This window comes from Rhamphochromis sp. 'chilingali' (genome assembly GCF_963969265.1).
Source record: "Rhamphochromis sp. 'chilingali' genome assembly, chromosome: 6".
In the NCBI taxonomy this organism is placed as follows: domain Eukaryota; kingdom Metazoa; phylum Chordata; class Actinopteri; order Cichliformes; family Cichlidae; genus Rhamphochromis; species Rhamphochromis sp. 'chilingali'.
The window spans coordinates 14,714,498-14,737,903 of NC_137933.1; the positions used below are offsets into that span (position 1 = coordinate 14,714,498).

General features: G+C 42.2%; 1 protein-coding gene across 1 annotated transcript; it reads left to right on the forward strand.

Moving 5' to 3' along the window:
- The first annotated feature begins 2,785 nt into the window (after positions 1–2,785).
- tnfaip8l3 (tumor necrosis factor, alpha-induced protein 8-like 3) lies at positions 2,786–22,951 on the forward strand. Its single transcript, XM_080885848.1, has 2 exons — positions 2,786–3,141; positions 21,877–22,951. The coding sequence occupies exons 1-2, from the start codon at positions 3,096–3,098 to the stop codon at positions 22,437–22,439; spliced, it is 609 nt and encodes a 202-aa protein (XP_080741974.1). The 5' UTR covers positions 2,786–3,095; the 3' UTR covers positions 22,440–22,951.
- The last annotated feature ends 455 nt before the right edge of the window (positions 22,952–23,406 follow it).

The window sequence follows — 23,406 nt, forward strand, 5'->3', positions numbered from 1 at the left end:
TTAGACACTTTTGCACAGTTATTACTAGAAATTTTGGATTAAGGTCTGCTTTTTTCCACACTCACAAGTCACAGGCTGGATAAACTTGCACTGTTTTGTTTCCTACAGGCAACTATAATTTTAGATATATGGATTACTTTGTTAGCTCTGTAAACAAAGTATCTTATTAGAAGGTCCAAAAGCCCATTTAGTTTGTTTTTCCTGAAAATAAATTTGAATACTAACTTAGTAATGACGTGCATTTAAAATCGTTGCTAGAGTGCATTATCTCATATCAGTGGTTCGTTTGTCCTGTCCAAAGAAACTCAGATGAATTTATAGTAGTGTATAGTTATAATACTAAAATACCTAATAACTAGATGGCCCCACATTACCAAGATCAAATGTGTGCCAAAGCTGATGAGGTATTCAACATTCCTGAAGCTTAACCAGTGCACACATGCAAAGTCCAGAGAGACAGACCTGTGCTCCAGACTGATCTTTAATTTTTATGTTTTGGTTTCTTGTAAAAGCCAGTTCACTCCTGTAAGCAAGCAATGATAGTGCAGACTCTCTGTTATGCTTTTCAGTCTCAGGGCATGAGAATTGTATGTTTCTATTCACGCTCACACAGCCTACACAGACACTCTCCATTTCACATCGGGTCAAAGGAGTACATAGCTTCAAAGTAGTTCAGCTTGTTGTTGTTACCGGCATTATGTTTTTTCACTGGAATATTGCACAAGAGAGTTGCAATTGCTCTCACACACACACACACAAATGCAAATGCACACAGGGTCAGAGATAATTGAGCCCTTGGCTTTGGAAAGACAGGCTTAATGCCATCTGGTGCCCAGAGTTCATGCTGAGAAACTGTGAGCTCCACACCTGGGAAACGCTAATGCCTGCAACTGTTGTCGGACCACCAACTGCACACCCACCTGCCTCCACACCAACCGCTTTAACTCATTTCACAAAAATTCATTCAAACACGAGGCCCACATTTTACACATTTAACATCAGTGGTCTGTCGGGTTTAGAGACACTTTGTTATCACGTGTATCTCAGATGAGGATTGTCTTTAGACGACTGTTTTATTTCCCGTTTTCAGCTGTGGAAAAAAAGAGTAAGATTAAGTAGTGGGAGGAAGTCATATCAAAACAAGCCCTGATGCTTTAAGAGAGAGAAAGTGCTGTAGTTTCCACTGCATCATTACCAAAAAAAGAATAAGAAAATAAAATAGAAAAAAAGACTTCTTTTACAGTTAGGTACAGTAGGACATATGATTTTGTGTTTCCACCAAAATGCTCTAGATTCAGGGTACTAACACCACTTTCATGTTCAAGAGGTGACTTGGATTACCCGAGGCAGTACCTAGCATCTAGTTAGCAGCCTAGCTAGCACCCACAGGTCCCTAAACGTGGCCACAGCATAACTTTAAACGTTTAACCTATTTGAATGTTTCCTACCAGCCTGTGAACATGTTATCTCTGTGGTTAAGGTGGACATTGAAATATGGAAATCTACAGGGACTGACGTTTGGTGCCAACCTCCATTGGAAAAACGTCAATTTTCTGTACTTTGTGTTGGCATCCTATTTCAGCTCCACATGTTACAGAGCGGTGTACATCCTGGACAGGTTGCAGTCCATCACAGCAGTGACATTATATCACATGAGGACGGTGAGAGTGAACCAGTACAGAAACAAATCCACTGTCTTAAACACATTTCCAGAGATGATTTGTGGGACACCATGAAACCACAACAGTAGGCCTATGCCAAATTCCACTTTGTGGGTTGAAACTGCACAGAGTGCTGACATTTTACTTTTCTTTCAGTTTACTACAGGTTTGAAGCGTCCACCAGCTTTGCAAGCGTACAGCGAATGTACTTTATAAAGATGGTATAACTATAAACTATTTTCAAGAAAGTTTACTTAAGTTTCTCGATCGAGTTCTTGCCTTTCAGCCTTCCACCGTCTATCTGAAGACAATTATGTGATCTGCTCTTCAAGTGTTATATTGCTGGAATGTTCATGCATTTCAAAGCAGGGAGCACTCTTTAGTGTGTTGCTCAAGGACACACCACATTCAGAACTTCAGAATTAGAGATCAGGAAGTTAAGATGAAAAAAATAAAAAGACAAACAAGGGCAATATGAAAAGAAAGCTGTGAATCCGATTTCTGTCAGAGTGCTTTCAAAAATAACAAGAGCATTGGAAAAAAAAAGCTCTCTGCAGCAAATTGAAAACCAAATAAATTACAGTAAGGAAAGGCGGCAAATAATATTATTCTTTTGATAATGATGGTGAAGTGATTGACACTGAAGTGTGAATCATTGTGGGATCCACAGAAAAATCAGCTTTCCTATTGCATAGAAATGATCCACAACTTTTCACGACTAATCAGTCATTACCTGGTCTGTGACAGTCACAAACCAAAGCCAGTTTAGTTTTGTTGTTGTTTTTTACAACAGCCAGTAACAAGAGGTCATGGGATTTTTACTGCTGGAGATGAATTTCAAGTCGCCGTGAATGAGTCTCTCCCATTGCTCTGCTAAAACACAGGCAGCACTCTTACCCAGAGACAGAGAGAGGGAGGGAGAGAGGAAGAGCGAAAGAGGAAGAGACGGCACTTACAGCATACAGAAAGAGGTAGAGAAAGAGTTTGAGTGGAGAGAGCGTGAAGAGGCTGAGTGTGACAGCACCGAATGAGAGAAGGAAGAGAAGGAGGAGGGACCGAGCGGCAGGGAAAGGGTGGGAGACGCTGAGAGGGGGACGGACTCAGCGAGTGAGGGGAGGGAGCACCAGAGGAGGGGAAAGTAGATGAGAGGGAGAAGTAAAGAGGGAAACTGAGGGAGTCAGGAGAAGAGAGGAGACTAAAAGGAAAGGAGCGCAAAAAAAGGAGGACAGATCAGCAAATAAGCCTAGTAGCATTCCTCTCACAGCTGCAGTGATCCAGGCTGGGAGGGGAACTTTAGCTCACTGGGAGAAATAATAAAAACCAACCAAGAATTTGTGTATATTTTCTCTGAGCTAAGAAACCAGAAGCTACTGTAAAAAAGGAAAGGGAGCAAGAAGAGAGCTTCTGCAGACTCCGAGTGTCCTGCAGGGAAAGATGGATTCAGATTCTGGAGAGCAGAGTGACGGAGACCTCTCTCCAGGTAAGGCCTCAAGACTCTTACAGGTCACCACAGCACTGGTTTCTGGCATGCCCTGCTAACTAGACTTTAAGCAGACCAATCCAGGAGGTCTACAAGCTCTTTCTTCCTTTGTGTTCCAGTAAATTTTCAGCATTTTCCAGCCTTTCTTTACTCTCAACTAAACACATTTAGTGCGTCTCAATCCTCTCTGAACCATTTCTCTCACGCGCTCAGTCTGTTTCTAGCGATCAACAGCTTGCCTGTAAATCTGAACCCTTCTTTAGTGCACCCAAATGTAAGAATCGAGTACAGTATTTAAAGCTTTCAAAGATGTGTGACAGGCAAGCAGCCGTGAGCTCGAATGCATGTACAGTGATGCTGGTGGCTGGCAGAGGCTCCCTGAGTGCGTGGAGGAAAGCCGGCTCAGTCACCACCAGGAACAGGCAAGCTCCGACACGTGCAGCCAGTTTGTTCATCAACACGTCCAGCTACAGAGCGAGCCGGAGAGACCACAGACTCCCCGGACGCTGAAATCAGCTCCTTTTCCTCATGAAGCTCGCTGCTGTTTGCTGGAAGTTAGAAGAAAAAAAAAAAGATTTATGGTGTCAAAGTACAGGGCAAAGATTTATTGCGCAGATGAGAGTTATACATTAAACACACAGGTAGAGGCACAAATGCTCCTTAAAGTGAACTCGCTTATTGGAGATTTCACAGCATCGCATGCACGTGGGCGACTGATTCTGTGGGAGAAAGGAGGGAGATGAAGCATCCTTGTGGAGATATGTTTGAGTTTAGACAGATTGAAATGTGTCTCCAGGAGGGGTTTCTTTGTTTCACAGCAGTGTCAGAATACAGGAACAGTCAAATAGCAGCGAATAAAAGTAAAACTCACGCTGATGCTTGAACTGACTTTATTGCTCTCCTATCGTGGTTTCCTAAAACTAATACTACTAGTAGATCTGCTTTAGGTGTTGGAGGGTTTTATCATTTAATGTTAGATAACGTTGATGGCGTGGGTGTTTGCAGTTTTATTTGAAGTCACAGAGCTCCGTGTGCCTTAATGATGCTCTGCTGAACTCTGGCCATCTGCCTGTCCATCTGGACCATTGTCTGTCTGTCCTCTCATCCATTTGCAAGTGGAGAGGAACCTCAGTGTGAGGGTTAGAGGACTTTATGCATATAATGAGAAAGTGATGACATATTCATATCATCTGCTGACTTCCATAAAAGTCTTTCATATGAAGCGATGCTTTGTGCGTCACAGTTAAGCCAAACCGTAAAGGAAGAGGCTTTATTTCTGTCACTTTGATGTGAAGTGGTCTACAGTGTTTTCCAGAGACTCCAGGTAAAGCATCCTTCAGCATAACATAACCAGGTCTTTGTTACGTCAGAGTAATAAAATCATATAGATTTATCGACCGGACACCAAAAAAACAAAACGTTGTTGCACATGTTGAATCTCCAGGGTGATGCGAGAGCTATATTTTTCCAAAGTCAAGAGAAAAGAAGAGCCTGACTCACACTCATAATGCATCGTGCTTTGTTGCTGTGCTGCAGTGCCTACTCTACCGTGGAAAAATCTGGTTTGGCTCACTTGATAAGGTCAGTGAAAGCTGAGATAACGTATTTGGGAAAACAGGAGTCTTTTGTAACTCTGTTGTACACAAACAAAACCCTTTTCCTTGGATATGTCGGTGAGGGATGTGTGATAAATCTACGCTTTACACATACACATGCATATTTTCAGCAGTGTAAATAGCAAGGTATTATGTTTCAGCTGGCCTTGACCTTTCAACCATCTCCTGTGCCCTTGGGCAGTTAATGGTTGAACTTTTTTTTTTCCAAGAGAGTGATGTTCTAAATTTCTGTGCTGCATTAATTTTACCTCAACGTGCCCTTTCCATGAGCAATTAGTGATAGTTTATTTTCTTCAGTGCCTCTCTGGGCTAACCCAAGAGAACTAGCCTGACATGACCTTGGCACAGGTCATGTCAGGATTGTGCATTCAAGTAATATCTGTGTGTGTTTCTAACATGCAAACTCATAAATAAAACCACATAAAGATAATATCATGACTGAACTATGAGTAGCTTTCTAGTAGTTTGAGCCATGGAAACACTGTTGGAAGGTGGCTGCTAGTAAACAGATAGACAGATAAGTTTGTTACTACCCCCAGGAGAGAGCTGTTTGGTCACCTATCTGTAAATCAAACTCAAAATAGTGGCCTTGTGATCCCATGTGTTTTGTGTTTTATATTTATGCCAGGAACAAGAAAATAGTGTACAGGAAGGAGAAAGGTGAGGAAAGCCTGCTAGTTAATTTAGGCAGCAGGACTCACCGCAAACAGCACATGGTGAAGGTGTAGCTACCAGGGCTGTGTGTGCCTTTGCACACTGCTTACCCGAAAACGACGCTGCTGCTCCTGCTGCTTGGTGCCACCACAGTCACCGCTGCTGTCAGCATTTTAAAGAAACACCTCCACCTAGGCACCCACCTGTAGGTCCTTAGCTTTCCAAAGGCAGTAAAGCAGAAAACTACTCCAGCTGGAGGGGGGTGTAGCACACGCTACAATATGTAATTGACTGTGGCTGACTTAGATTTGGCTACGTCATTATATATCATCACTCTATGGAAGGTTAGCTGTGAAAAGGTGCTGTTTCTCTTTGTATTAGCTTCTTACACACAATATAATAGCATTCCTCAGCTTTCTTAATGATTCACTTTCCAATGTTGCACATTATCAGATGGGTTAGCCTAAGTTAGCAAAATTTAGAAAGCCTTAAATGATATTTGATATTTTACTTTTAAGTGAAAACATGCTTTATGCTTAATGCTTTTACCATTCTTCCCAGTGATGGCGCCTCACATCTTGAGCCTGAATCCCATTTTGTCTCCTTAAAGACTCAGTTTTTCCACCCTGATAAACTTGTATGTTTTTTAACCCGTACGTAGGGCATCCCACCTCAGCTTTTAGGCTCTTTTTTGCCAACTACATCTATAAATCTATGATTTCTGTGGGCTTAAATAATAATCTGTCTCCATGCTTTCTTATGGGAAGCAAGAAGATTTATGCAGCACATTTTTTGCGTTTACTCATAACACACTCCATGTGATAATTTATGGAAATATTTTAAATAAATAGGCTTAAACTTTTTTTTCCATTAAAAAAGTAAAAGTTTCACACTATTTAAAGTGTCGCAAAAACATTCTCGAAGATTTTCAGGACGCTTACATGAAGCAAATTTAAATAAGTTCTGCTGAGGAAGATATTTTCTAACATGGGAGAGTTAGGACAGAGCTTCATTACAAAAACTAATATTGTGCTTCATTGTGTTTTTCTGGCTTTGCTACAGCGTTCTGCACACAGAGCACACAGAGCTGTGCTGCAACGACTCTGAAAAAAGGCCATAAAAAACCCAGCTCAAACAGAAAGGATCATATTTTCTTACCCATAATCATCCAGTCATGCACTGAGCATGCCTCTGACCATACCAATATCCACAAACTGATTCACCCAGTCATCCTGTCCCTCCTTTCTGTGGTGGAGCGGGGATGACCACACCTAATTATGAGTCAAAGCAAAGCTGACTGTCAGTACACCTGTTCTCCTGTGTATGTTGCACAATAGGTGCAAAATAGAGGCTAGAAATTTCACTAAACTGTAATGCTTCAGGGCTTTCAGACACTCCTGTTTTCCACTTTGAATTATTTTTTTATATATCACTATATTATATTAAATTACATTACTGTGGCATTATGTTTAGCTATTAACCACGTTCTGTTTTTGGATGATTTATCCTGGTGATGTGATTCTCTCTAACACCATAACTCCATCAGCCCTGTATAGATCTATTTCCAGACATTTGTGTTTACCTTCAAATTCACAGGAAAAGCAGACTTGTTGAAAAGGGGAGCTTTTTGGCTGTTGTAACAACAGCTGTGATATCCATAGGGGCGTGAGGGCCGTTTCTGTGCTTCTATTAAAAACACAAAACTGCAGATGTTGTCTGATGACACAACTGAAATGCGATATTGGGCCAGTAGATTATCCCCGCCATTCATTCACATGTTTGCGCATCAACAAACCTGCTTTATTTTTCCTGTTAACCGCCACTATTCCAAGCTTCTACAAACACTTGAGCTATCTCCGACACATCAGAGCAGACCAGATGCACTCGGCAATGAGAGAAAGGCTTCTGCCTCATGATTGCCATGTTGGCAGACTGGCCACATGCTTTGCACATGTGAGCCAGCCCTGGATACACTGCAACACTCCCAAAGATACGCACAGACATACTGAAAAAAAAGCCTGCGCTCTTCTCGCTCATATCCTTGGTCTCCCAGCACGTGCATCCCTAAACTCTGCATTTAATCTGGCCCACAGATGGAGAGTGCTCACTGCACTACACCCAGCCCTCTGTACACACGCGCATACACACAAACACCCACACTCAAGACACCAGGAGCTGGTTCTGGAAAATTGTAACACGAACTGAGAGAAAAAAAAACACAGGAGCGAAGCCGTAAGTGGAAAAGACGACTCAGGAGAAAATAGTTTTTCCTACAACTGAAGCAAAAGACAAAAAAAAAAACCCCTTTGGTCACTATCTGTGTGTGAGTGCACTTCCTCTGTATGCACATGCATGCATGCATGCACTGACACAATAATACCGTGGCATTTCACGGTGTTTGTAGGACATTTGGAAAGAGGATTGTCTCCCCACGGCTGAGCCATTACTGAAACACGGAGTCAGACCGCAGAGGCACTCTGACAGACATTCTGGTCAAAGGCCTCATAGACACACATTCATAAGGAGGAGATGGCTGCGGTTTCACAGGAGGGCCATTCGAAGCAAAGCAAACAGTCAGTAGTGGCGCCTGAAGTGAGAGACGATCTCTTTGGGGAGAGCAGTATGCATTAAATGAAGGCTGGACTGGTGTTTGAGAACCACTGAGCCTGTGCAGATGCCGCCTCTGTGAAGGAGCGTGTGTTGGTTTATTTTCTCACTCGCGTTGACCTAAAATCACAATCTCTGATAGAAAGTGTTCTTTACCTTTACTTTGTGGTTACAAGAGTTTTCTACATTAGTGCCAATAGAACATGATGTCTGGGATTTTCTGACAAAAAAACTAACAAAAAAACCCAAAACTTAACATGCAGATGGTAAAAAGCTAAATACACTTTTCCTCTCTCTCCCACTCCAAAAAAAAAAAAAAAAAAGATAGAAAACAATGTGGAGTGGGAGGCAATTACACACACAGCTTTTCACACTTAACTCTAGGAGAACTGAACAAACTGTGCTGATTATAGCATTATAGAGTTGTGGTAGGGAAAAGCACCCGCGTTCATCATATTTCATAACAGTTTAACAGTGTGTCATGTTGATCCTGCTTTCAGAAAACCTTTAAAAACTATTTCTAGTGAGATAGGAGACAGCCGCGCAGACAGAAGTAGCCCTGGCAGCTATGTTGTGGGCGTAGACATTTCACGAGCCTTAATGGTAGCTAAAACTTTACTCTGTGTTATCCCTGGAGGCTGGGATTCGAATTAACTCATGGAATGATTCGGTTTAGGCTCGTAATAAGGAGTCGAAAGAAAAATGCAGTCAATAAAAGTCAGTTAGAAACATACGAATGTGAGAAAGAGAGGGAGCGTTGTGAGTCTGCGTGAACCACAGTTATTTCCTGGTCATTAGTTAGTGGTGTGTTGGCAGCCAGGACGGCAGAGGCCCTTTGGCTTCACACTAATGCGCGTCGTGCGCAGAGAGGGAGGGCCCGCAAGGTCAAAGCTCAAAGCATATGCAGTTTCATCACTTCAATCAAAGCAGGAGCAATCTGAAAACTTGAAATCCTGATCTTAATATTCTTTTCTTGACTATTTATGACTCTGTAATAGTTTATTATTATTGATGCTTTATTTCATCTGTCCTCTGGCTGTCCTGTCAGTAGAATGTGTGTGAATATTAGATAGAAAGAGCATTAAAAAAAATCCCCCCTGCGAAGGGGTGTTAATGGGTCAATGAGACAAGTTGTGTAAAGTGCTTTGAGTGCTCAGATAGAGTAGAAAAGCGCTACATAAGAACCAGTCCATTTACAAATTGTCAGAGTCAGTGTTCACAGCATGTCGAGCTGGTCATGTTTGAATCTTGGGCTTGCATTCGCTAAAGGCCGCTAATTGAAGTGGACAGCATACGTCACAATTTTCCAAATTACAAACATCCCTGCGAGGTGACAAAATCAGTGAGGTCATCACATTTTACCAGCAAGTACAGGAAAAGCCTGTGAATAGAAGGATACTGGAGGCCTAGCAGAATTATGTAGTGTTTTTGTAATGAAGAGAGAATAACTGGGAAGGGGGGGACCTAAGCACTGTATAACGGCAGTGACAGACTGAGCTCCTCTGTGAGTGAATCGAAGCTTCTCAGTGCCTCATTTTTATTTTATTTTTTTTACGTGAACTCGAAGTGAGTGAACTAGTAAACAAACCAGGAGGCCAAAGTTCTGGGAAGGGGGGAATTTGGGTGGGCTGTCATGGTCTGGATGATTTTGCATGCGAGTATCTGTGTGTGCGCGCATCTTCTCGAGCACCCGTGTGTCCCTTTGTGAACGATGCCACGGCATGCTGAGACTTGGCCGAGGTCTATGAGAGGAGCGACTCACCCAGGGCCGGAAAACGCTTACTTCCTCGACACTGTAGATGCGCTGAGGAAATGGAGAGAGGAGCAGATGAGAAAGACACAAGAGCTTCGTGTGTGTGTGTGTGTGTGTGTGTGTGTGTGTGTGTGTGTGTGTGTGTGTGTGTGTGTGTGTGTGTGTGTGTGTGTGTGTGTGTGTGTGTGTGTGTGTGTATGAGACAAAGACACTGCAGCCAGTTCTTAACACAGCTGTACATGGTAGAAGGTGGAAAAGAGAATGAGAGGGGGAGAGGTGTTGTTTCTTTTTTTTGTTTAGCTTTTTTTGGTGTTGTGCGCGGCTATGTCTGACGTTAAGGGATTTTGACAGGAGTTAGGCAGTCAAACTGTGGACATATGATCTCACCTCTTTTTCTTCAACACCCCCGCCTCCTCCATCCTTGCTTCCATCACTCCTCCACACTCCTTTATTTAAGTGACCTGACACATCTGCAGACGGTATAGATTGCTGCGACAGTCTATTTGTTTTGATTTTCTTCTTTCATCCGCAATAATTCAGAGCATTTCTCAAGCAAAGATAGTCAATTTTTCTCTCTTTTTTCGACCATCTTTACCTTAGACTGAAAGGCCTGAAAGATGCATTCCTCTTTTTCTTGCCCTTTGATTCTGTAAAAGGCATAACTTCTTTATTTTAGACGGAAAATGGGAAACTGGGTAACAGAGAGGCTGAATACATCATACTCCCCTGTATTTTATTAGGCCTCAGCCCCACAGTCTATCATTATAGTTAACGCACAAGCCCGCACACACACATTTGTAGCCAGCTGTCGCTGTCAGATTATTCGGTGCACAGAAGCAAATTTGTCATTTCGTTGCGTAGAAATGTGGAGTCTTTTTCTCCATTCAGTCAACATCATCATAATGAGATTTGTCAGCTGGTGATGGTGGCTGAGTACTTTTCCACAGAGGTTACCAGAAAAGGGAAGTGGAGAGGGGAGACAGCCTGCAGTTCCCATACCCAGCTAGCCAGATACCCAGTTCACTGTGGTCTGGTGCTTTACTGTAGTTAAACAATGGCACAAACATGGAAACCATAGCTGGTGGAGAAATTTGCTTTGCAGCAGAGGAAAGGTCAAATGGTTGCAATCTCACAGGACCCCGCAGTCCACGCTGGGTCCTAACAGGATGTCTTGGATGCCACTTCTGATCCTCAGCGGACCAGGAGCTCCTTTGGTCTTCATAACAAGGAGTGACTGTGATGAAAGCCAAGGGCAGAGTAGAAGGTGGGGGTCAAATAGCTGCTATCTCTCACCCTCCCTCTTTTGGGCCACCCATTTTTTTGGGGGGTTTTTTGTGACAGGACATCAAGCGGCGCATTAATCATCTTCTGCAAATGCTTCATTTCGCCCAATCTCTTTGGTTCAGCTCTACAGGGACGTCACGTGGCCATTAAAACTAAGAGACAGAGAGAGACAAAGAAAGAGATGAAGAATGGAGCATTAAATAAGGCTGCACGGCTGCCAAAGGCAATCTGTTCTTGTGTCCCTCATGAATCAGAGAGCCCTCCTAAGTGCTTTTCCCTGGACCCTTCATCACAGTGGACATTTAAACCAGTCCCAGGATAAACACACTTATAGTCTCAAACTCTGTTGCAAGCCTCTTCATTACAGCTACATTAACACCCCCTTCCACCCCCTTTTATTTAGAAATGGCCTTTAAAGCTTTTCCTGGTTGATATTCATCCATTATGCTGTGAGTAACGCTGAGTGAAACCATTTCTGAATAACGCACAGAGGACTCCTAACTTCAGAGGCCAATTAGCTTCTATTTTCCAGCTTCATTAAGAGCGTTTTTATGCCTCGTTTCTTTTTTTTTCATTCCACAATTTCCTTTGACTTAAAACTATTTGATTGCAAAGCCACCAAAGAAAAAGTCTGAGAATGGTTTATTTTTAAGCTCCTCAGAGCACAAAATAATTTGATAATGACCTCACCGATCTTATAGTTTCTGTATGCTCTGAAACAAACTATTGATCCAACCTGCTGTTCAGCCACACTGAAGGAAAAATGTGTTTTTTTTTCTTTTTCTGTAGCTGTACAACTGAATATACAAAATGCTTTGGAGCACACACACTAAAAATATAATAATCATGCACATATGCAGCGTGACGTCAGCTGATTTTTCTTTTCTAACATAAATATATCACAAAGCAGCTGTGATTCAGCGGTTTCTGATTATTGATTATTTTCCTGCAGCACTTGAAATGCGATAAAATGAGATTCCTATTTCATCTCCCTACCCTTCCACACATATATTATATATATATGTTAAGCCTGAGGCAGCAAGATCCCTTCCAATACAGAAGCCAACACAGATCAGTGATACCAGACATGATATTTATTAGGTCAGAATTAGCATGACAAACATTAGCTTGCATGGAGGTGGGTCGGCAAAGAGGCTTGCAGGGGCAGAAGCAACTGTGTGAGCAGGCCAAAGCCAGTTTTTATAAAGTGCACCCCACGTGTTATCTGTTGAGCCATCAGATGAGCTGTTATGAGTCGCTGTACGGGCATACCAGGCTGAGCTTGATTCCATGACCTGCCTCGGCTAATGCTAAATGCTCAGATACTGGCTCACACTCATACGCTGTTATCTGCACTGAGAATATATGCTGATCATCAAGTTGAGTCAAAATCAATCCATCAAAGGAAAGCACATAATAAGTGTGCTGTGGCATCAGACCATATATTTTTACTTTTGTTAATACAGGCTGACTGAATATGTACTTTTTCTTTACACTTAACTGAAAATGCTTATCAGAAATCACACACTGCAGGCTATATTTATTAATATTGCAGGCTCGGTGAAAACAGTCACAGGATCAGTTTGTTTGCTTTCTTAGTCAGTTCTCCAATTTGTGATGTTTCCATCACATGCACTGACCTTTATCTCACTAGTACTCGTGTGTAACCTTTGTGGTGATGCAGTCACTTTTGTGCCTCGTATTATCCATAGCATCCATAAAAAGCGGAGACAGGTAACATCTGCACAAAGCATTAACAAAGAGCAGCTTTTCATTTGTCTTGTTTGTCATATTTTTGCACAATGTTAGCAGTATTAAAAGCCTAAATCCGGACGTATTTTTTGCCATTACGCTCATTAAAGCGTGAGCTGTAACCTACAGCATACCCTTCGGTTTCAGCCACACACACTACATTTATACTTTAAGCTCCATAACCCTACTTTGCACAAATGAAAGTCATTAAAGTATTAAAGCTGAGTTATTTATTAACCATAAACTTCTGAATGCCACTCTACATCCTGAGCAGCTGTTAAAGGCACAGGGACTGACCTCTTTCAGCACCAGACTGCCCTTTGGAAACTGGCTCAGAGTCAGATTTTACATGTCATGAATAATGCACATCATTGTGCTTCACTCCACTGAATCGCACTGTTTTTCTCTCTGTGCAGAAATCATAGCTTTCTCAAGTTTTATCAGATGAAAAACAAACACATACATTGCAACAGACAGAGTGTGCAGGGGCGCTATGTTTGAGTCATCTTCTGAGGAGCGTTGTGGGAGTCCAAAAAACGCCTATGCAGAGACTTTTGCAGGTCCAGGGCGAGTGGAGGAGGAACATGAAATGACAAAAATTGGTTCCCATTCGACAACTCCTTCCTTATGTACAAAGGCATCGTGATGTGTCTTTATGCAGCCGTTATCTACACGGCAGTATATTAGTGCAACAGCGAGTCTGACAAACAGCAGCTCAACAAGTCAGAAGCCTCGAGACTGACAGTGGAAAATAAATATGTCCCTCCTCCAGCTCCTCTGTCGAGGTACCAGCTGGCACAGTCCACCGGCCTCTTGGGCTCGCTTAACATCAACCCTGTAGGCTATTAAAACCCCCTTTAAGATCACTGAATGACCCACTCCTTTGTTTTCCTAAAGCCTTGTAAATGCAGCCAGAGAGAGTCTCACTGCAAATCCTTATTGGGAACCAAAAGCAAACGAAAAGGCCAAGGCAAAAGAAGTGGAAGTCAAGCTGCCACCCTTGTTTACTTCTGCTGCGTGAGGAGCGTTCTCCCTGACATTTTCCTGGTATTGATACATCGTTGGTGCCTTTTTTGTGCTCCGAAATGGCATCGCTGATGGATGGCAGACTTTATTACCGAAGGCTTTCCCCAGATATTTTACAGCAGAAAGAAATGATGTAACTTTTTCCAGTGAAATTCATTTTATTTATGTGCATTTGTCACATAAATAGAAAATAGAAACCATATACAGCTACTATATGTCATATATGTGAATCATCATATATAGCACAGTAATGTGCAATTGGTCTTATAATGTGTCCAGGGAGCATATGAGTCGTTTAGATGTGGTAGCTAGGAATGTGTGTGTCAGTCTCTTTCCATCTAGCTGTAAAGCTATCATCACCCCAGTTAATTAGTGGTCAAAGTTGGTCTGCACATATACATCTTTTAGTTGTTACATTCCATTCCATTTTTATTTGTTGGCATTCAGAGTGCAGTCTATCAAATTTGGGCTTTTTTCCCCTTCTCAGTATTTTATATATGCTACGTAAACCCATTCTGTAGACAGTTTTTGTGATATTGGTCATAAAAAAATGCATCCACATTTTCATTCATCACATGTATCTTACTCCTGAAATCCAGACACCTTCCTATATCCTTTCTCAGATATTGGTTGATCCGATTGCGTTTGGCACCATATGCCACTGATATTGCTTTGCTATTTGATTAACTTTGAATCTCACTGAACAGGCTTGGTCTTTCCTGCAGGCACATATTTGAAGAGGAAAGTTTGAACACTTAGATTCTGCACAGTAACTCAGTTTCTCTGTGATTCTCATCATCCTTAAAAGGAGGCATCTAAATCCATAAAATACATCATCGTGTCATCCGTGCAAGGGCTAATTCTATGATCCCTGTTCCTTACAGCTACTCCCCTCAGCTCCCCGTCCTGGCAGATAGCTTGGGCCAGTGGTTTGATATAAATAGGACTAACAAAACATTCCCATCTCCTTCCTGTTTGTAACACATATCTCTGATAAGGAGCCACTTACCTTTACCTTTGCAATATGATCCTGATACATTGCTTTGATGCAACATTATATATTCAGTAAAACCAGATGTTTTATATAAAAAGAATCTCAATTAATTCTGACACTGGTCAGTAGCTGTCTTATAAAAAAAAGTCATATAAAGTAAAATTTGACTTTGTGCAACTCCTGCAGAAGTCCATTTTTATATAACACATGAGGCAAAAGGGTATTTACACTGTACTTCTGTTCTCCTATAAAGAAAATACCTGAAAAGGAAAAATGTCTGGAAAATTATTGCACTTGCAGAGTGCCAAGAATGTCCTGGAAACCACTCATTTCAAAGAGGCATACAATACATAGCTGCTGGTGAATAGAAAATTGGTTGCAGATGGAAAGTCACCGTATACCAGGAGGTTTTTGGTGATGCTGTAAACAGGCAACAAGGAAGCTTTGCAGAGCTAAACTGTGTTTTTGTTTGCTTTGGACCTTTTTTGCATCTCAGAGCTAGGTTGTGTGTCAGTAGTATTTACTGTTTGCAACAGGTGCTATACACACATTTATATAGTGCTTTTCCAGTGTTATTTACATATATATACACACACACACACACACACACACACACACACACACACACACACACACACACACACACACACACACACACACACATACAGGACTTTATTCTATGTTATCTAATTGAAATTCATCTATTTCTCTGAATGTTTTTCATTCCTATTCTTTTGCTTTTTTGTTGTCACATGTTCATCATATGCTGATATCCATCTTCACTGGAAATAATTTGTATGCTCACCTGTGTCTGTTGCATAAACACTAAGTCATGTGCTGTTAGTGTATCAGTGGCTAGCTGGCTTTAAAAAAAAACAAAAAAAAACCTGCACCTGTGCTGAGAATGTGACCTGGTTTGTTGTCGTTAGTAACCCCGCACGGGGATGCGCTTATCAAGTATTATGTTTCCTTGTGTGAGCGGGTCTGTGCGCCTGTATCACTCACGTTGTGGGTACATTAATGTCACGTTATAGAGCCCTGCCTGCCTTTTAAGCACAAAAAGCAAGTACTCCGTGCATCAGTTATCGCAGTTTAGACCAAAGACGAAGTTAATGTTGGGGTTAGAAAAATAGTTTAGTAAGGCTAAGACCCCAAGGAAATGATTTTAGGTCATTATAATGTTTTTGGAAGAGGAAATAGAATTATTGTGTGTGTGTGAGTGTGCATGTAGTCACCTGACAGGATCAAGATCCTGAGTATTCAGAAACTCTGAATGTTTCAGACTAATAACACTCTAATGGCTGCACCAAATGACTCATAGCTCTCTGAAAACAGTCCAGACAATATAAAAAAAAGCAAAACTACTAAGACAGCTCCACTTAGGAAGCCTTTATTTAGAACAACCTCTTTCCCTTTAGGTCAGTTACATCTTCGATTATGTCTGTAAACAGGAAGTATTTCTTCAGATTGTCATGAAGCTTTTTTTCCTGGTCAAAGGACAGACACAAAATATACACGTACTGTATCCAGACTCACACAGAGCCGCCTCATATTTGTGTGTTCCACACTTCCGGATGTAAAGTGCCTCCAGTGTTGACTCGGTAAAGGCCAGCCAGCTATTGTCAGTCTTAGTTGCTGGCTCTGCTAATGGCTCATTCTTCTGATTAGTCTGGAACAAGACCAACACAAGCCTTTTCCATCCCCACCGCCTCACAGCTGGGTGTGCTACAGAAAATGTCCAGATTAGCAAATCTTGCATCCAGTGTTGAGCTTTAGCACATTACACAAATAGAAGCAGCTCACTTTTCATCCAAAGAAAACATATATTTTCTTGGATTGTCAGCATTCAATGAGCAGTGATTCCCTTTAAAGTGGGACAGTTTAAAGAATGCAACAGCTGAAACAAAGTTGACTGCACATTTTTATAAGAATGCACTGTTTGGTATTAACCATCCTTTCACTATTGCTGACTCATTCCTAGTCTGTATAATGTCTGCTTATTATATCCTCACGCTGGAGCAGCATCTCAATCCATCACTCCAGCCTCCTTCATTTAAAAAGCTTCAGGGTCAGTATGGAGAGAAGGACTAACTCATGCTCATTATATATGGACATATCTGTTCACTAGAGCCAGTGGCTCCATAGTGTGGTGGTTTAAACATGTGCTTAACAAGCAAAAGATTGCCCACTTGGTCCTGAGAGGATACACAGATCCCTTAGGGGTTGCACCAGGAAGGCGATCTGTCATAAAAATCTGCAGAATTAAATATTACAGCGCTACCTGCTGCAGTCACCTCTTCCTCGGACTGCCCGAAAGCAGCTAGCTGTTTGCAAGAGCCATGACATTTGCCCTTTTCAGGTTGTGAAACATAAGGCTACAGCTTCACTTCACACAGGGACCGTTAAACTGACAAATAAATATTTTTCCATCTCGGTTGCTTGATGTAAGTGTCTCTGGCTGCAATCAAAATAATTTCGTCCAGATGGATCTTTTTTTTTTTTTTCACTCCAACACCTTGAGCAGGGCAGGTTTGGCCGGTCTCCATGATCCACAGTGGATGTATATTCTGATGCAGTGCAGCTGAAACTGTTGACTCAGGCCTCGGAAAACACCAGGCGGAACAAAGAGAGACTGTCTAGTCAACAGCCGTGGCCAGAGAGCAGCAAGCACCTTACTAATCCTGATGTTAAAAGTAAACTTCACCAGCTCCCAAAACATGCTTATGTAACCTCTCTGATGGGCTTCTGCGACTGGCCCCGCGTTAGCGGTTTAGCTCCGCTCCCTGTTTGTGTTCAGCAGCAAATTCAGAGCAACCGCTTTGCTTAGTAAAAACTTTTACAGCAGAGAGTGATGCAAAGGAAATAATGAGCAGGTAGGAGAAGAAGTGCCAGTGCTGGAGAAAGTTAGCATGCAGTTTTTTTTCTGGCCATGTCTCCTCTGACAGCTTGCACTATTCCTTAACTTATTCTGACACTGTGGTTCATGCATGTCACTCAGCACAGCCTCTGGGTGACAGGCTGTACGTGTGTGTGTGTGTGTGTGTGTGTGTGTGTGTGTGTGTGTGTGTGTGTGTGTGTGTGTGTGTGTGTGAGAGAAAGAGAGAGAGAGAGAAGGAAAGCTTGGACTTCTCACTGTCTTCTTGTTCACTCCCATAATGATCCACCCTCACTTACTCTCTATGTGCTAAAATCTCCAGTCAGTATCTGAACCACCCACCTCCTTTACCAGCACTCTGACTCACACCTCAAGCGGCCTCATGTCCAGTCTTCTCAGTAATTTCCCCCCGCCCCTTCCACCACACTCCTTCATTTTTGCTTACATTCTTCATCACTGCGGGATGCGCAACCAGACTTGAGACAGGGGTCAAGGCGAGTGAGTCGATAGCCACCTGCTGTTGCTCAAAAAAGAGGCTCCAGCCTGCGTGTTGAGGAGTGGCAGGAGAATAATTAGTCTGCTTTTAGCTCTGCAGAGAAAAAAAAGAAAAGAAAAAAGAAAGTGAGAAAGTGTCCAGTCAATTCCAGCTCAATAAATCTTTTGGCATAATCACAGCAGATGGTTTTTTTTATTTTTGTTTGCATCTTTTTTTAAATTTAATTTAGAAATGGAGTCACTCGCACATACTGGTGGGATCCAAATCCAAGTCGCCCGCACCGCCATCGGTCTGACAAGGCCGGCTTTATGGAGCAAGCTGTCACCTTTATCAGTGTGCCAGGGTTTCAGAAATCTATCCAGTTGGGTTTCTGAATATCAGAGGCTCGCTGGAACAAAGAGCTGCTTCAGAGGAACAGGAAATGACTGTGACAAAGAGAGTCTGTTGATGAGAGGCACAGACACAGATCTGCCTAATCACAACCAGTCATATGTATATTATGGTGTGACTATTCAAATATCATGGAAACTATCGTGCAGCTGCTCAAATGTTTGTGTCCATGATACTCAGTTATTTCCTAGGTGGTTTCTTGGAAGTCTTTTAAGTGGGTTGTTTATGAAGTTGTTGGAGTTCTATTGTCGCTTGTCTGTGGCCTCTATGGTAAAGAGAGGGTAGATGGCCATCTTTAATAAATGGAAAATGTAGCAGCCCTTTTTTTTTGACAAGCAAATGTTTAGGAATTTTGCTCTGTACACACAGTGTGGTCCCACCACAAGCAAGGAAAACGACATACAGTACATTTATCAGTAGGAAAAGCTGTGAAACTTGTGAAAGCACAGTGAAAAGTCAAAAAATTAATGTCCTGCTTTACAGGCCCATCCAACTGGTCTGATTGGAGTCCTCGCCTCTTCTGGCCCCCAGGCCTTATGTTTGACACCCCTGCTTTAACACCCATAAAGCAAAGCAGCTGTGATTTTTATGATAAGTGATTTTTTTTAGGCTTTACTCTCACCACACTCCTCTTTAGTTATTGTTTCAATATTGTAGTCCATCTTAGGTTAAAAGCTTAGGTAAACCTGCTGTTAGCTGTGCAGCACCAAACAGCAGGCAAACATACTGGAAAGCAACGTGGAGCATTTAGCTGCTAACAAGCCATGTGTTTCCCCGAGCAAATGGTAGGAAGCAAACGGCAATATTAAATTTGCTAAATTGCCAGAAACCAATCTTGACGTTGTCCCACAAACAACTGTTAGTTTACCAGCACCTCCATACTGTCAGGTTTATGTGGGGATAATTCATCAAAGCTATGTTCACAGCTTATTTATGCCACGCCAAACTGGACAAAAAAAGAAAAGAAAATCGGGACATATCAATCCATCATGAAATATTGCACGCTTCCAAAATCTGAAAGAGTAGGATATATGCCATGCGACTCACTTCCTCGGAGACCACAAGTGAAACGAGTGTTTTCATAGTAATTACAGTCAGGATGACACACTTATCCCTGTTCCCAGTAAAAATCTGCCTTCGTGCTGAACTGAACTCATAGAAATACCAGAAATATTGACACCTCGTGATTTAAATAGCACTGGGAACTTCTGTGTCCTCATGCTCACCCACCACACGTTTGTCAAATGCACAATAGGTCTCGCCCCCGCTCTTCTGAGGCTCTACAAAGAAGAGGTGAAAAGAGACATCAGATTTTTTTTTTTTTAATGCGATGGGGGAAAGGACTGTAGACAAAGACATCTGCTGTTAAATGTCATGGTGGGCTAATTATATATACATGAAATGTCATTTAGCTGCAGACCAACACAGGAAATGTCACTTCTGTACATTCACATGAAATGCCACTGATTAGGTTTTCCCAATTGTTGCCCACCCCACCCCCACTTCCCCCAAATTCAAACACCTCCTTTGTATTGAAATAACAAACAACCGGATGATGTGACAATGCTGTGAATTCTAAACAGTCACATACAGGAGCTGTGTGCTTAAATAAAATTATAATGACAACTAAGCAGGTGTTCCTCTTCGAATATGGGCTCATCTGTTGCTCTGCGCTAAGCCCGCTGGGCAATGGCACACTCATCCTCACTTTTTTTACCGTCTCTCTCCCACTCTGGACGTAGATGTGGAGGAGGGAGCGGTTGACAACGTGCCCAGGGAACAGGGGGTGGGGTGGGGGGTAGTGAAGCCTCTTTGCTTGGCTTTAATCATAATAGGAGTTATCTGGTGTGTAATTTGAAGCTGGGTGGCACCTAAATAAAACCCCTTTCCATCCTCCCACTCCTCACATTCACACACAGACACGTGTTTGGCTGCTCGCATTGCTTCATGAGGACACAAGGAGCCTTTGATGTTCGCTCTGAGATAAACTGTGGCTGCAACAGGACGCAGACTAACAAATGTGATCAATCTGGACTTGTAAAAGGAAAGTGTGTGAAAAGGAATCTTATCTATCTTCAGCTGTTTGAAGTTTTCCAGGGAAGACAGTCATTCCTCCCATAGCCAGCTCGCTAAACCACTGCCAGCTCCAGGAAAGCCACCGCCCTGCTGCAGAATGTAGATGCATCTCAATTTATCCCTCGTTCACTTCTTCAGACTGTCGTCTGTACCTTTTTTTTTTGCCCATGACACAAAATACAATCTTGTTTATAAAAAAAAAAACAGAGTCGTATATCTGAATAGACTGATTTATTCGACTTGACCTTTCATCCCAAGAGGAACTTTCAGCATTGCCATGTCATCATATCTACTCACATAAAACTGTTACCAGTTTTCTTGTAACAAAAAAAGGAAAAATAAAACCTACGAAATTTCTGCAGTGTCATGTCATGAAACGAGCAACTTGCAAAAGCCCGCTCGTCCAGATGGATTTCAGCTGTTATGTACATGTAAACATGTAAGAGTGTGTAAACAATGACTAATGTGTGCATCATTTATTTATTTTATTTCTCTTTCATCTCCCACCTTCCCACCTGGTCATGGCAGATGACCGCCCCTCCCTTAGCCTAGTTCTCCTGGAGGTTTCTTCCTGTCAAAAGGGAGTTTTTCCTTCCCACTGTCGCACACTGCATCTTCATAAGAGGTCTTTTGATTTTCAGAATATTGATGTTGATGTGTTAAGGAATAAACATATATTCTTAGTGCTTATTTGCTGATTATATTGTTTTATGTATTTTAATAAGAGAGGGCCAACTTTGAGTGTAAACTAGGCTGACAGGAAACTGCATTTGCAGAGCATATGAGGTACAGACAGAAAGTGAAACTAAGCAGAGTGTTCGAAACTTAGAGTGTGTGATGTGCTACAGAAGTATATAAACAACCATGCGGCTATTGCTGCTTTCAGACCTGAGCTTGTGTGTTCGTGTAAAATAAAGATAATTTTTTGAGTTAGACCACTTTGAGCCTTGAGTTTTTCTTGGCCGCCAAAAGAATACAAAGAACTGAATTTAATAGCTGTTATCCTATATTCTAAAGAGCTTTGAGTCGACTCTTGTTGTGATTTTGTGCAACAAATATTTCTCACCTCTGAAAGGTGCAGCACACATTAAAGTTTTTAACTCATTTGTAAACCTTCTTATTTTGGATTGGTCATCACGAAGTGCAATATATGCTGCAGATTAAACTCACATGTCTTTTCTTTTCTTCTCCTTTTCGTTTCTCTTCCTTCAGGGCAGGAGAGCTTCAACTCCCGTTCCCTGGCTCTGCAGGCCCAGAAGAAGATCCTGAGTAAGATGGCCACCATGGTGGTGGCTAACATGCTGACGGATGATACCAGCAGTGAGATCTTGGACGAGCTCTACAAGGCGAGTCGGGAGTTCACCAAGAGCAAGAAGGAGGCCCACAAGATCATCAAGGACGTCATCAAGATTGCTCTGAAGATTGGCATCTTATACCGTAACCACCAGTTCAGCCCAGATGAGCTGGACACAGTGGAGCGCTTCAAGAAGAAGATGAACCAGGCAGCCATGACGGCGGTGTCGTTCTACGAGGTGGAGTACACCTTTGACCGGAATATTCTGTCAGAGCTTCTGCTAGAGTGCAGGGACCTGCTTCACGCCTTGGTCGAGCAGCACCTGACCGCACGTTCACATGCCCGCATCGATCACGTTTTCAACCATTTTGCCCACGGGGAGTTCCTGGCCGAGCTGTACGGAGACGGAGAGGAGTACAGACTCTCTCTGAGGAAGATCTGCAATGGCATCAACAAACTGCTGGACGAAGGAACGCTTTAACCTCTTGCACTTGACCCCTTTCACCTCAAGCTCTTTCTCCCTTTGCTCCTTTGTATGTCCTTTTCACTTGACTGCCACATCCTCTTATTGCTCTCGTCTTCCTGTTTCTTCCGCATCGATTTCCACGGAGGTTGTTGTAACATCCTGCTGTTATGATTCAATGAGGGATTTTTTTTTTTGGACTGTCTTTACACTCAGTGGAATCCTTTCTGCACGCTAAGACAGCCTGTTTCACATTGTATGCATTTTACATCCTCTTTGTGTGCAAAAGTGTACTGTACCAATGGCCAAAAAAAAACTTGCAGTAGGTATATTTGGATATGGAAGATAATCAGTTGTAGTAATCAGTCTTTCTATGTGTGGTTGCATGTGTGCGTGTATGAGAGGATGGCTGCGTGTGCTTGTATGGGATCCGCTTGAATAACGTTGTGTAGTGTTTGTACATAAGACCAATAATGACCTGGTATGTATTATGTATCTGTGTCAATCTTCTCAACAAGGGTGTAACACGTGTTCTTTATTAAAGATTTCTTTAAATCATTATTTTGCATTTTTTCCTGACAACAAAAGCTCCACATGGGCTGGGAAAGCTTTTAGGAAACAAGAGTTTGTTCCTTCGTGTTGGCAGTCATAACGCTAATTTTCTCCCGTGACTCATGTTGTAGTCAACTGAAAAAGGAAAACAATGATTTGCTTAATTGCTAACCAGTTACTCTCTTTTAAACTAGAATAGGTCTTTTAAGGGGAAGTATATGGGGGGACTTTCTTGTCCATTTGACCCAGATGCATGCCAGACATAAATCTGCACATGTTTTGAAATGTCCAGAGAATTCAGTGATTTGTTATTTCTGGTTCATTAGATGCCCTCTGCCTCTGTTCTGCTCCCCAGGCCAGGAAAACATATTACTGGTGGTTTGGTGTGACTCCAGCAGCGTAACTCTGGCAGCCAGTAGAGAAGAAGTCCAGT